At 37.1% G+C, this 15,319-nt stretch overlaps 1 protein-coding gene across 8 annotated transcripts in view; it reads left to right on the top strand.

Annotated features, from left to right (window-relative positions):
* Nucleotides 1-10,652, top strand: part of MICU3 (Mitochondrial calcium uptake 3) — a 32,252-nt gene extending 21,600 nt beyond the window's left edge. For 4 of the 8 annotated variants that reach the window (XM_073989876.1, XM_073989826.1, XM_073989853.1 and 1 more), the window contains 2 exons: nucleotides 1,657-1,814; nucleotides 10,188-10,652. In XM_073989876.1, coding sequence (XP_073845977.1) covers nucleotides 1,657-1,814; nucleotides 10,188-10,259 — 230 coding nt within the window. In that variant the 3' untranslated portion in view covers nucleotides 10,260-10,652. Of the gene's footprint in view, nucleotides 1-1,656; nucleotides 2,352-10,187 lie in introns of those variants that run through there. The other 4 variants (XM_073989869.1, XM_073989815.1, XM_073989836.1 and 1 more) reach the window with 1 other exon arrangement.
* Nucleotides 10,653-15,319: the final 4,667 nt, after the last annotated feature.

Here is a 15,319-nt window from a genome sequence, read left to right on the forward strand (position 1 = left end):
AAAAAAATAGAAAACGAGACGAAATTGTGAACCTATCATTTAAATACTAAACAATTGTCAGTATTATTCAAAAAAAAGAAGAACATGGGAATTAGGTGTAAGCATGGATATTAAAAATTAATAATAATTGTTAAACGTTGAATTAAATATGAATCCCTAATTTTTTTTTAATGAGAGAGAGAGTAGCTGGATCATGTGTGGTGTTGGGTAGGTAACGGCGAACGGTAAAATTTTTTGGGGTAACTGTTAAAATTTTGAGTGTGTAAGTTACCATAGGCGTACTTTTAGGGCGGGAAAAATGCACTCCATGTGACAACTACATCGGTCACAAATGAGTTGAAGATGTTCGTTTCTCAGGCCAACTGCATGTGTATTTGTTATATAATTGAATTATGTGGTTTTGATATAATAGGCATGTAAACTCTTACGTTACGAGGCGATAACCCGGGATACAGTAACCTCGCCACGGCAGAGCTAGCCGATTAGAACTTGAAACATGCCCTGTATTCGAGATTGTCGAAAATAATTGTTGATCATTTTTTTGTATTGACTCGCTCGTAACAGTTTATAGGGTTGTTCTGCAATCACATGTGTGTGTGTGTGTCATTGACCATAACGCACGGCAAACGTTTGCCAAAAAATCTTTTTGTTTCGGTGGTGAATGAAACAACTCGGCAAAGCATAGCCGAAGTACATTTGAGCAATCGTACGGTTTTCATCTTTTTACATTGAAAAGTTTGTGGTTTTGTTTTGGTTGTGAGAATAAAACGATTCAGAGAAGCTGAAAAGTTTGTGGCGTTGTGTGATTGGTACGGGAATCGTTTTGTTTGTTTACATTCATTGGTCGAAGGTCACACCAGATTGGTTTCGTGGAACAAATTGCAACATTTTCATGATTTTACTCTAGTGTGAAAGTCGATCTAAGAATGCCTAATTTAACGCAATTTGTTTCACGAAACCAATCTAGTGTGAGCCTCGACATAGTAATACTGATATAGCTGGATGATAGCCCGAAGTCATGGACCCTACTGTCGATTTATCGTTTCCGAAATATGGAAAAAACTCAAAGGTAAACCGTACAGACCGATTTCACTTTTGCTCCGGTAGCAAAGATTCTTGAGGCTTTACTTCTCTCCAGCATCCAGCTGCCGATCATCAGCATATATTCTACATATATCCAAAAGTAAGAGGTGGGATTCTATCCTATAGAAGCCTATTATGAGTTTTCTGTTCTATAGAAGCCTCCTATGCAGTCCTTGTTTTCCACATCTCTTACAACTTCCTGTGAAGCCAATCCAAAAAGTTTTTTATCTTTTCATATTCTCTCTCGTTATACAGTTCGGCAATCTCGTTCAATTGAACGATCCGGATCACTATCTCGTTCAATGGACACCGGTAATTTCTTTGACAAAAATGCGTATACTTATTTTCACACGTTGGTTTTTATGATGTTACTCATTCGTCTTTGAACAAGGACAGTGATCCGGATCGTTCATTTGAACAGGATTGCCCAACTCTAGTTTTTAATACTTTATACCAACCTCTATATATGTGTCCCTTTAAAATTTTATTTTATTTTATTAATGAAAAATTGATGATCTAGCAAACATCTCGTGATTACTAATGTCCCTCTGTTTTACATTTCTTTAATTTCAGATGAATTTTCTCGAGCTGTTAAAATTTGCACCGGTTACACACTTTCACGTCATTTAATCGATACAGTTTTTGCCATTTTCGATCAGGATGGTGATGGTTTGCTGTCCTATAAGGAATTCATTGCCATCATGAAGGATCGTCTGCATCGTGGTTTTAAAGTAAGTGGTCATGTGTTCGAATATAACGAGCTATTAGATACATATGATGAACCGGAACAGCCAATGTTTGCGGTTTGGCGTAAACGGGTCTGTCGCAATCTGGATCATTTCTATGAGAATGACGTTTTATAAGAATCTCTTGTTGATGTTTTTTGTTTACCATGACACAAGCTTAATATTAATTTCCTAATCTTAGCTAACAGCTAAAAAATGCCTTAATGTTAAAATATTGGAAAGTCTAGAAGGATTTACAAATAATATTAACTAAAATATGTATCAACAACCCTTTCTAGACTCTCCAATATTCCATTCTACGCACCAGCACAACACAAAGCAAAAAATAATCTCACACACTTTCAAGCCTAAAAATATTTTATTTATTGTTAGTCGTCAATTAGTTTATGTTATTTGCTTTATTTTGTTTTATATTACGATGTATACTCTGTGGGCAGCCCATGTCTTTAACTTTAAGTGCTTCTTAATTTATTTGTTTAATAATTATTTTTAATAAATTTTTTAAATGACATACATTTTTTACATCATTTTGTTTTAATTGGCTGTGTATTTGTTGTACTTCTTTCGAAGCTTCTTTTATGTTAATCTTTATCTGCTTATTTGTTACTAAATTGTTCTTTTTTTGACATTTCTTTTAAAATTAACCGTCACATCATCATCAATATTAAAATACATCTTCAGCAAAGAATCGGGTGGTAAATGGAAAATCGACATCTAAAATCGATCATATATTAACTTCCCATTATCATGTCTATCCATGTCATATCCATGCGATTAGAAAGAAAAACTTCTTTGAAGCATTTTTGATTACAAATTTAGTAAAGAAATAGTTGGAGCTCACAGTTTTTTGCGATAATGTATTTCTGCAGCATCTTCTAGTGTCATATAAGCACATAAATATCATCTAGATCTACATATTGTTTGTAACAGGAATACACCATTACATTTTTGACTTCCTAGAGATTGCAAAAGACAATCACGTGTTAGTATTGTAGTCTACAGATACTTTATTTTACCATTTGATGACTTAACTTGCCTCTAAAGGAATGGGCAAGCACTTAACTTGCCTCGCATTTTGAAATCAGCATTTTATGACTTCACTGATTTTTGAACTAACCGCCAATGCAGTTGAAACATATACAGCCCTATTCTGAACATTCCCATGGGAACTGTTTCCCATAGGAACGAAATTTCCCATTCCCATGTTTTCCATATTCTCAACGACGTGGGAACAGCAAACGATGGGAGCCGAATTTTCGAAATTCGAAATCAGTTACACCAAATTATTATAGCATACTTTTGGGGGCTGTAATTATGTTTTGTAATACAAAATGCCTATTTGCATTGAATTCGCGGTTTTTGAATTAGATTAGCAAAAGCCACAACTCACTTAATTCAACAACCGTGCATTGATTTATGGATTTTTTTAATGAATGGAGTCAACGATGTGTGGTGTTGTTCTAATAAGCACATTTTCTTCAGAATTTGCGAATTGGTGTACGCATTTTTTTAATTAGTAGGCAAACATAAGTTTTGTGTATAAATTAATAGGAACTTTTTAAGTTTGCAACGAATTTAAAAATTGTATGTTGATTCGGAATAATTTTAGTTAGGGGTTTAACGCGTATTATGTCGCTAGTTTTGCTTATTCCTAATGATCGCTAGATCTCGTATTTTGCATATTTTTAAAAAAATTCAAAAAGATAAATTCGGATATTTTTCTCGATTATTTCATACTTCAGAAGACGTATCTCAAAAAAAATAAATAAAATACGTTTTTGATTGAATCTAAAACTAAAACACATGCCCTTGCAAAATTTCAAGCTTCTACGTTCAAAAATAACGATCCTATTAAAGAAAAGGCATTTCGGAAAATGGAATAGCATTGCAATAATTTGGCATATATGTATGTACGTTTGTGTGATCGTTGTCGTGTCGTTGAGGAGACTAACACGTTTTCAATAGAACGTTAGTCGTCTGATTTAAAAAAACCCGAAGGTTATTTTACGAAAATGAATAAAAGTTGTAAAGATTGTATATATTATGGTTATTTTCCAATATATTTTAATAATTATTGCCAAAAATTCTTTTGAAATTGATTTGTTTTTACTTGCTGTTCTGCGTTAATAGAAATAACCATGACTCTTTTTCTCGTATTTCAATACATATGGTCTGTTCCAGAACTGTAAAAATCTACCAATGTTTGCTACTTTTTTTTGTTTTGTTCGATAACAAAGGAAAATTTTTTATCGGTGTAAAACATGTTAGATTCTTGCAGGTTTTTGTATCATATAAGAATATGCAAAATCCGAAGTCGTCTAATGACATATTTTTACAGTACATTTTGTATGCTTTTATTAAGCAAACACATGGCGATTATAAATATTTGCAATAATTTTGTCGTGTAGATGTCTTAAAATATGAAATTATATAAAAATATGAAATTTCTTGAAATTTTTTTTCAAACTCCCACACTGTTTGCTGGGGAAATTTTTCCCACAAAAAGACACAAAATTCTCCCACAATTCAAGATAGAGAATGTATACTTTTTTCCCATGGGAACAAATTCCCAATTCGAACTTCATTCAGAATGAGGGGAGATGGGAAATGGGAAAAAAACTCCCACAAAATTTTATTCAGAATACGAAAATGTGGGAATGGGAAAAAAATTCCCAACTCCCATGCGTTCAGAATAGGGCTGATAATTTGTAGCAGGTATTCAATGATCACTTAGCATCCACCATTATCCGGATTTTGGTGTGTACGCGATCCCTACGTTCAAAGGGAGGTCGCCCCCTCGGTTCGGTAGGGGTGGGAATGAGTTGGGTTGGGAACGATCGAACAACATTCCCAAAAGAGCTGGAATTGTTAGGAGCTGCCGACCATGCAGTGGTCTGTGGGCCAGTCCTCTGTCAGTTCGGGGCTCCTGAAGAGTTTCAGACTTCTTTTCCCCACCAGCTTTAGGTTCAGTCGGCGATGATGTCCCGGTATCTGACGGAATGGGCATATCTCTGAAGCTGTGATTGGTAAATTATCTAAACCCTTGCCTAAGAGCGAATGCTAAAGCTTAGCGATTCGCAGCGACCATGATGTATTATAAAATCTACCATCTCGCTGAATTTGTTGTAGAGGCCGTTTGTTGCTGTTAGGGAGACTGCGGGGGTGTCTCGTATTCCGACGACGAAGAAGTTGGAGACACGCTGGAAGATGTTCGGTCATCTCCACGATGTGAAAGAGTTACCGTTGATTTTGTATGATCAGCCCTATTCTGAACATTCCCATGGGAACTGTTCCCCTTGGGAGCGAAATTTCCCATTCCCACGTTTTCCATATTCTCAACGACGTGGGAACAACAAAACATGGGAGCTGAAATTTCGAAATTCGAAATTAGTTACACCAAATTATTATAGCATACTTTTGGGGGCTGTAATTTTGGTTTGTTTTTTCTATTACAAAATGCCTATTTGCATTGAATTCGCGGTTTTTGAATTAGATTAGCAAAAGCCACAACTCACTTAATTCAACAACCGTGCATTGATTTATGGATTTTTTAAGTGAATGGAGTCAACGATGTGTGATGTTGTTCTAATAAGCACATTTTTTTTAATTAGTAGGCAAACATAATTTTTGTGTATAAAGTAATAGGAACTTTTTAAGTTTCTAACGAATTTAAAAATTGTATGTTGATACGGAGTAATTTTAGTTAGGGGTTTAACGAGTATATCGCTAGTTTTACTTATTCCTAATGATCGCTAGAACTCGTATTTTGCATATTTTTAAAAAATTCAAAAAGATAAATTCGGATATTTTTCTCGATTTTACATATTTTTGCGTGTTATTACATATCGTCACCATAAATATCCGAAGACGTATCTCAAAAAAAAAATAATAATAATAAAATACGATTGCAATTGAATCTAAAACTAAAACACATGCCCTTGCAAAATTTCAAGCTTCTACGTTCAAAAATAACGATCCTATTCAAGAAAAGGCATTTCGGAAAATGGAATAGCATTGCAATAATTTGGCATAAATGTATGTAGTATGTACGCCTGTGATCGTTGTCGTGTCGTTGAGGAGACTAACACGTTTTCAATAGAACGTTAGTCGTCTGATTTAAAAAACCCGAAGGTTATATTACGAAAATGAATAAAAGTTGTAAAGATTGTATATATTATGGTTATTTTCCAATATATTTTAATAATTATTGCCAAAAATTCTTTTGAAATTGATTTGTTTTTACTTGCCTTTTCTGCGTTAATAGAATCAACCATGACTCTTTTTCTCGTATTTCAATACATATGGTCTGTTCCAGAACTGCAAAAATCTACTAATTTTTACTACTTTTTTTTGTTTTGTTCGATAACATAAAGGACAATTTTTTATCGGTGTAAAACATGTTAGATTCTTGCAGGTTTTTGTATCATATAAGAATATGCAAAATCCGAAGTCGTCTAATGACATATTTTACAGTACATTTTGTATGCTTTTATTAAGCAAACACATGGCGATTATAAATATTTGCAATAATTTTGTCATGTAGATGTCTTAAAATATGAAATTTCATAAAAATATAAAATTTCTTGAAATTTTTTTTCAAACTCCCACACTGTTTGCTGGGGAGATTTTCCCCACAAAATTCTCCCACAATTCAAGACAGAGAATGTATACTTTTTTCCCATGGGAACAAATTCCCAATTCGAACTTCATTCAGAATGAGGGGAGATGGGAAATGGGAAAAAACTCCCACACAATTTTATTCAGAATACGAAAATGTGGGAATGGGAAAAAATTCCCAACTCCGATGCGTTCAGAATAGGGCTGGATGTATCTCTCCTTTACTAAGTTAGATAAAGCAGATGAAAAGAACCATTTTAACTTTTGATCGAGGTTGTGCGAGCCTGGCAAGATAAAAAATTTAGAGTATTGGCGATAGTACTTCTCCTTGAGGCGCATCCATTTTTTCTGTGGTAGCGTGATTTCCTGCCTCTGAGCTCGACAATTGCTTGCCTACCATTGAGATAGTTTCCACGTTCACAATGTCTTAAACCAACAGTGCGTGATCGACTGTGTCGAAGCCCGTAGACAAGTTTATGTCTACGACGACAGTGCGGTCTGAAGATGTCGGAAGACGTTCCACATCTTCCTATCTTCAATTCCTGAGTGGAGAGGTTAAAAATCATAGGCAGGTACTCCTATTTTCTGCAACATTACCATCGATATGCAATCGGGTCAATGTGCTTTAGAGGTCTTAGGTTTGAAGATTGCTACAACTTCATCTGTAGGGTGGTTCTTCTTCTCTACAAAGCTTCTTTGATCTTCCAACAATGTATCTCTCGGCCTTGCTCTGCTACGTGGGGTGTGCGATGAACTGACGGCAGAAGTTGGTGGTGCATTTTTTGTCATCTACATGTTGAGAATTGTTAAAGCCAATGGCAATGTGACTCTGGTTGCTATTTGTGCACGACAGTGATCGAATTGTAGATCATAAACGTTGTGACCCTATTATGCGTTGGTTGCTTGCTTTGATGTTGTTGCGTTATACTGCGAGATGCTACAATTCTGAATACTACTAGCGCCTTGGGAATAAGGTCTCTGAGGATTCTCTCCCCCTTTCTGTAATGTTGATGTGGCGGTAGTAGACTCATGTCATTGTCCATAGCGTCCGTGAAGCCTGCTTTCTTGTAGTTGTTCCACAAATTCGGATGATTTCTCCACTTAGACGGGAATGTAATCCGTGCATCTGCCAGCTTGGTACTAGAATAGTTGGCGTTAACACGTGTGGCGAAATTCCCGTTGATGGTAAAACAAATCCGAAAAATCTAATATACGATATAGATATAGACCCCGTTGGGCGCCAATTGAGAATACCACATATATACTGTTGACAGATAGGATATAAACGTTGGTGAGCATAATTTCGGCACCCACTGCAATGATCGTGATGCTCATATGATCAAGGTATGGATCCTTGGATCTCAGATCATTGTAACTTAACTGAGGGACTTTGTAGGACTATGAAAATCCCTCCTTCATTCAAAGGAGATCGGGGGTGTTGAATTGGTGGAAATAATAGGATAAGGGGAGTTTGTTGGATTTAATTGGATGTTGGATTTAATTTGTTGAGTATTTAGTGAAGTTGTTGTAGCAGCTCTGCTCTACTTCCAATTCCAAGCTTAGAAAGGACGCCACCTGTATAGGATTTGTTTACAGTGAGAGTGGAGTTAGGTTGTTGTTGTTGTAGCAGTGTCTATCTCCGGTTTTAGGAATGTTGAAAAGGTGCAGTATGTTTTGCCAGCCTGTGCAGCTTGCTGGGCACATATTTTACACGGTGTCATCAATCCTTACCCTATATGAATTCAGACGACTGCACCATCCCGAGCGTAGTTGAGCCAAAACTAAGCTGGTTTGTCGTGGCAGCTGACGTTCTTCAGCTGCGATAGATGGGGAATGTTCCCTGAGGGCCGCATTCACCCTATAGTTGTTCATAGCATTTGCGGGTTTTCTCTTTTACGTGCATTTCCCAGGGTGGCAGTCTGACAGGTTTGAATATTTTTCAACCCGCGGACCATACTGGCGCCGCATAGCTTACCACAGACCGACCTATCGTGTTATATGTGGTCAACAAGGTTTCTTATCTACGCTTTTAGCAGATAGCTCTGGTTGAGTCCTTGACAAATATATGTGGAGATGTCGTGCAGCGCTGTTGTCGTGCTGTGCTAGCAACTGAGGCTGGGGAGGACTAAGACGTCGGTCTTTGCTACGGGCGACAAAATCGAAATCGGCCTGTACGATTCACTTTTGCTGGCATCCTTGCCTGGATAGCGGGACCACCCTGCCCATTTTCCAGACTTCGAGAACAATGAGGGTGGTTAGCGACAAGTTGAGAACTTTAGTAAGATACTCCACTTCCGGCTCATCCAGCTGTTTCAGCATTACCATGGAGATTCCATCAGGGCACAGCGCTTTGGATGATTTAGCGTTCCCGATGACATTCGCAATATCATCCATTGTAAATTGTGGTGATTCATCCTCGACAGAAAGATCTGATGCGATGGAGAACTCTTCTCTTCGCTGTCACTCCCGTGGTGCTCGATTGAAATAACTTGCGCGCCTCTTCGGATCAGTCAGCGTAACGTCGAGAGAGTGAATTAACCGTTACCCACAATTCATTTATTCCGACTTCAATGTCGCAACTTTTCAGATGGTTTAACCACTTGTTCCGCTTATGCTCCATGACTCTGGGGTCACTGGGATTTGCACGACGAACCTCATTTGCTAAATCCGTCGCCTCTGCTGGGATGTTTGGTGGTTGGGTATTCGATTAGCAGGTATAAGGGGAGCGGCTCCAGCTGCCTCGGAACGTCCTTTCTGCTATCAGAACATCAGAGGTTGGGCAGATCTCTGAAACGGTGATTAGCAAACTCACTGAAACTCGGCCAATTAGCTTTCCTATGACTGATGAAAATGCGGCGTTCCGAGGTGATGAAATCCAGTGGTCTGCTGATGAAGACAATTATCGGGAGATAGTCTCGTCCAAGAGAAACGACGGGTTACCAGGTGACGTCATTTGTCAGTGACATGTTGGTTATGTCTGGCGAACTTTGACATTCTCCGCTAACTCTGGTAGTGGCCAACACTATACCCCTCTGTTCGTTTCCGAGGGCCGAATGCCACAACGCAGATGAGCTTATTCTGATGATGACGACTCACTGGGAAAAATCATTGACGATCCTTCCAGAGATCCAATCTTCGGGGGAACGCAAATTCTATCGTCCATTTGCATCCTTAGCGTGGAACATTGACTTATTTTCTGCAATGCAGTTTAGATCAAAATAATATCCATGTCACAAAATTTATCAAATTTCATCGGGTATACTCTATTTTTCTTTTTATATTCTTCCAATAGATTGGATGCCATGAGGCACCGTGATGTAGTAGTAAGCATTCATTTACAGATTGTTCAATCGATGAACAAATTTTTTCCATTTCATTGTTGTTACTAAAAACCGATCCTAGAAAAAATTGTAAAAAATCGGTTCAAGTATTGATACAGACCTCATACGAGAAAGTAGCCGATTCTTGGGGATCCAAAAATTTGGAGGTCGAGAATTTTAATAAAAAAACTTAATTTTTTGGTCAGTCTAAGATATATTCCACTGAGGAGAATAAGCTAGTCCACCACAATTAGAGCAACAATCTCTGCAAATGATAATAACACTATTATTCTACAACACAGTAAGTAATTTATACACAAAACGCAACAACCTCACGCCTCTAACAGGATTTTCAATTCAAAATTCCAAAAAAAAAATATTTTTAAATAACACATCCCTCTGTTTTGTCATCTCTTTTCAGTCCGTTGGTAAATCTGAAGGATGGGAAGCATTTAAGTCGTGCATTAAACAGGATTTGAAACATAATAAGTAAAGGCAAACAAAAATGCATTCTGCTTTGCGGGAAAGTGTACAAAAACAACAACTTAACAATTTAAAGAAGCTTTATAAACCAAAAAATAATACTAACAACAACAAAATGGATGCCTAATCTAGCCAAATTCAAATTAAACCGATTCGAACAAATGTTACTTATGAATACTTTTTGACCATTTATAATATAATAAATATTTCATAGGACCTTATTATTAAAAATGATTATTATTTATTTATTTAAAACAAAAACAAAATGTATTTCAATAAATGTTAATTATTTATTTTATTTTTTTGTTGTATTGTTATCAAAGTATTTTGTTTTATTTCAATAATTGTTAATAAAATAGTAATTTCTATATTAAAGCAAAAATATAATTATTTAAAAAGAAAATATGTTGTATTATTTATAAACTGTGGAACCTCAAACAGTTCTATCAATCAGTCTCTACCAATTTGAATGATTCTCACTCGTCATCTGAACATACTTGGTAAAAGACCGGCTGCCTTTTTGTTAATTAAGCGTATGAAACCTTATATCAGTAAATAAATCCGCTGAGTCGTGCCGAAATTCTGGGCAAATGTCCTCAACGTCGTCCTCCGCGACTGGTATGCATTGAGGATCGTACGGATAACAAACAACCGCGAGTTTAATCCTTGTTGATCCTGGCAGTGTTTTTTTTTTCGCTTTCTGCAATCCGTGTTTTATTGTTGGCGAATTATTGTATTGTTTTATCGGAGAACAAAGTTGCAATGTGGAAAATTCCTTTTCATTTTCTTTTTTATTTTAAATAAAATTCAACATTTTTGCCTCCTTTTTTCCTTTATTGGCGGACAAATTGTTCTGTTTTGGCAAGTCAGCTGATTGCTTGCTAGTTTTTGCTGGGAAGGAGTCTGTTTACTTTATAGAAATTTCTTGCAAAAGATAATAAAAACTCCTTACTCTCTGAGAAAGTTCTTGCTGGACAATTCTTGCTGGGAAAGTAACCAGACAGACCTTATGTTGCTTATTCTCTTCTCTGATATGTGTTTATCATGTGTGTTGCAAAATATGAGTATGCGTGTCCGATACTGTTTTATTATAGCAACAATATCAAATAGCATCAGCATCGCTAAATATTTTTGTGAAATTTGTTGCTACGTGTTTCCGTTGTTAATTGTTGCTAAACAAATTTCGAAGAAATTTTAGCTGGCAAAGCTGCATATTTTCGGTACTTTTGCTAATATGGCGTTAGCATTTTAAACCCTGCTCCTGTTAAATTAAAAATCATCAGCAGAAAATCGGCATCTGGAATAAAATCTAATAAATAGGTACATCATATTCTATATAAAATAGTATTACCGTGCGATTGCTTCTTTGTCCAATAAAATATTTCGATTCTCCTTTTTCCGATTTTTGCATTACTTTATAAAATTTTGTTCCAATCATAAAATGTATAAGCACCATTATTCACACATAAACACTGACTTATTTCCACACTTTTCGATCTGATCACAGCGAACAACTAAAACAAACTGCCACCAAACTGTTGGTTATAAAATAAATGCTTCTTACGAACAAAACGTTTTTTCTTTCACTCTTCTTTTGTTAGGTTCATAAAAACAACAAACCCAAGTTTTAGTATACATACAAGCATTCGCGGTGCAACAGTAGATAAATAAATGCCCTCCATGCCGCAAAAATGGCATGCCCATGCCCAGCAAGCATTTTTTTATCGCCCATTACCCGAAGCAGTCACTCCCAGGCGATAGAAACACACATCCGCGATCTCGCATTCTAATTGAAGTGGACACACCGTTCGAAAAGAAATGAACCACGTCCACCACACTACTTGTGAATGCCGCTTTCGAGACTTCCTAGAAGTACTTTTAGCGATAAAATTGGTTGTGACGATTTTTTTTATTTTTTTTTTTTTGTTTTTTATTCTTCTTTTAATTTTTTTATTATTACAATTCTTTTTCCAAAGTACCCAAGGTTTTAAAGAACTTTTCTTAGTTGAAAGTGTAGTCTACATTAATTTTGTAATTTTAAAAATGTGATATTGCCTGGCCTGTGAATCAAACCCATGACATTAAGAAAGCAAAGCAAATATGCTTACCACTGCACCACCGCACCATATAAACATCAGATAGACTAATGTCTTATATTAGTTCAAGGTTGTACACGCCTTAAATGAACGTAAACAGTCGAAGTGTCTGCATAGGCCATAGAAAGTGTCTGCCCACGCGATAGTCGTAAGTAGTAGCATTGTTAGTGTAAAAAAGCAATAACAGAATATCGATCTCCTTTTCTGACACTAAGTAGTTATTCAAAAAGTTCAAAATGTAGAAATTATAAAGGACTTATTGTAGGATATTTTCATAATCCTCACGTGGACGAACTCTAAAAGATCAGTGAGATAAGCGTTTAGCCTAACGCAAATGTTAACAACGGAAGGTCGAGGAATTGCTGTTCCGAATATTTCACCCCTCTTTGGGAAACTCCCTCTTTCACTGTACGTGGTGTGGACTTCTTGTTTTTTTTTCGTTCGACTGCCTACCATTGACGTAATTGCTTAGCCATCTAGTGATGTTGTTCGGTAGCGCAGAATTAGACGTAGTTCATCTCCTCGCTAAATGAACTACAGCGAATCGGAGTCCATTATATATATTATATATTGACTTCTACAAAAACTGAAATTAACACAGAGACAAAAAAATTAAATTAAAACGAAGCCCTATCGTAATCTACAAACTACACTCGTCCCCGATTCCCAGGAGAAAATACTGATAAACGATTTACAAGCAAAATAAAGGAAAACAAGTAAAAAAGTGTGAGTCAGCTTTGCCGACAGATATATACCCTCAGCCAATGTGAATCTACACTTTCACCTCCGGACAGATCGAATGTATTCAAGGTCTTTTCAGAATTGTGTGGCCCTTTTTGGGCATTTGAACTTGCCGACAAAAATGTGGATTAGTGCAGTTAATCCTGGGTATCTTGGGCGGTACCGTTCCACGGGGGTTATATCAAAACGTGAACCAATACCATCAATTCTCTGTAAAAATATGTCGCAAGGCCTGGCGAAGACTAAATACCAAATATCAGTTACATTGGTTGTTTAATGTGGCTAAAACCTTGAAAATACCGAAAATCGCGCGATACCGTTCTATTGGAGCTATATCAAAACGTGGACCTATGTACATAACTTTTATCAGAAAAGTTTTTTGATCCATTGGGAACCCTCAATGCAAAATTTCGACGTATTTGGGAGTGAAACATATGTAAAATATTCAAAATTCCGAAAATCGGGAGGTACCATTATATGGGGTCTATATCAAAACGTGGACATATGTCCATAATTTTTATCGGAAAAGTTTTTTGTAAAGTGAAAATCCCGTATCTCGAAATTCAACCAATTTGGTTGATAAGTTTAGCTAAAATATTCAAAATATCGAAACATTAAGAAGTACCGTTGCAGGGGGACTATCCCAAAACGTGGACCGACCTTCCCAATTTTTTGCTCTCGACATTGTCAGTGAACTATAAGTTTTTATACCAAAATTCATCTGCCAACGCCAACTCCTTTTATTTTGGCCACAGTTTATTTGAACTCGCGACATAGTGCAGCGTTTTTTTGAGGTTATGCGCCATTATCTCGGGAACTATGGACTTGCCCTCGAAAAAAAGTCAAATGACGTAACGGGGACCGCACGAATATCCTGTTACAAAAAATTTCATAACGATTCGTGAGGTGTCACTAAACTGCACTTGTTTCAAATTTTGTGTGGGAGGTACCTGAAGGAGTGGACCGATATAATCCATATTCGAACTTGATGTATGCCTAGAGGTAGTATTACGATATGCAAAGTTTGGTTCAATTCGGTTACTCCCTTCGAGAGTTATTGTGCGCACAAGTTTTGCGACAATTTTTGAACATTTGTGGGGGAGGTACCTGAAGGAGTGGACCTATATGGCCCATCTTCTAACTTACATCAAATCTGGACAAAATATTTCGATACCCAAAATTTGAACCGAATCTATTCATCCGTTCGAGAGTTATCGTGCGCACCAGCCAGCCAGACAGACGGACAGACAGACGGACGGACATTGCTAGATCTACTCAAACATACTTGGGGTCTAATACCATTATTTCGATGAGGCACATTTTTGGCCGTATCAAAGTGTAAATACCCTCTTTAGCCTAAAGGCTGAGGGTATAACAAGCTAAGCATAATCCCGACAAAGCCACAATTAAGCTAAAAAAACAATGGTAAAACTTACAAAAGAAATAGGACTACAGGTCCGTATGTGCCAACTCAATATCGAGGGAATAAGCAAATCTAAGTCTATTTGTCCATATTATTGACAGATGAAACACTTGACGTCGTCCTCACCCAGGAAACCCATACAGGTTCACAACAAACATTACACAACAGAGTCTATATATTTGTCTATAAACTCCTAGCAGCTATTAATCACAGCAAATACGGCATCGCTACGTATATACACAATGATATCTTTTCCAATTGTTCCACAAACATCCCATACGGGACAAGGGAGACATCTCTCATATCAATGAGTGCACCCAGATTCGTATTAGCTCAATGATATGGGACCTACATTTTATAGCCGAGTCCGAACGGCGTTTCCCAAGACACCACTTGTAGAGAAGTTTTACATGGCCGAAGTACTCAGGAAATGTCGCCAACATTACTGAGGGATATTTGCCACCGTTGAAAATTTTTTTTGATGTTGCCTGGCCGGGGCATACCATTGCACCACGGTGGCAGACTTGTATCAGAGTTGTGATTAATAATACGTATTTTGTATATGATCGTAATATTACCTCAGCAGAAGATACAAGGCTGCCGCCGTGGTGCAATGGTATGCACATCCGCCTTGCACGCTGAAGGCCGTGGGTTCGATTCCCCGGCCAGGCAACATCAAAAACTGTTTCAACGGTGGCAAAATACCCCTCAGAAATGTTGGCGACATTTCCTGAGTACTTCAGCCATGTAAAACTTCTCTACAACACCACTCGGCAGTCTACTGCGGCAACTTCAACATCCACCATAGCC

This window comes from Musca autumnalis, unplaced genomic scaffold, assembly GCF_047663935.1.
Source record: "Musca autumnalis isolate F117 unplaced genomic scaffold, ASM4766393v1 scaffold_1, whole genome shotgun sequence".
Lineage (NCBI taxonomy): Eukaryota > Metazoa > Arthropoda > Insecta > Diptera > Muscidae > Musca > Musca autumnalis.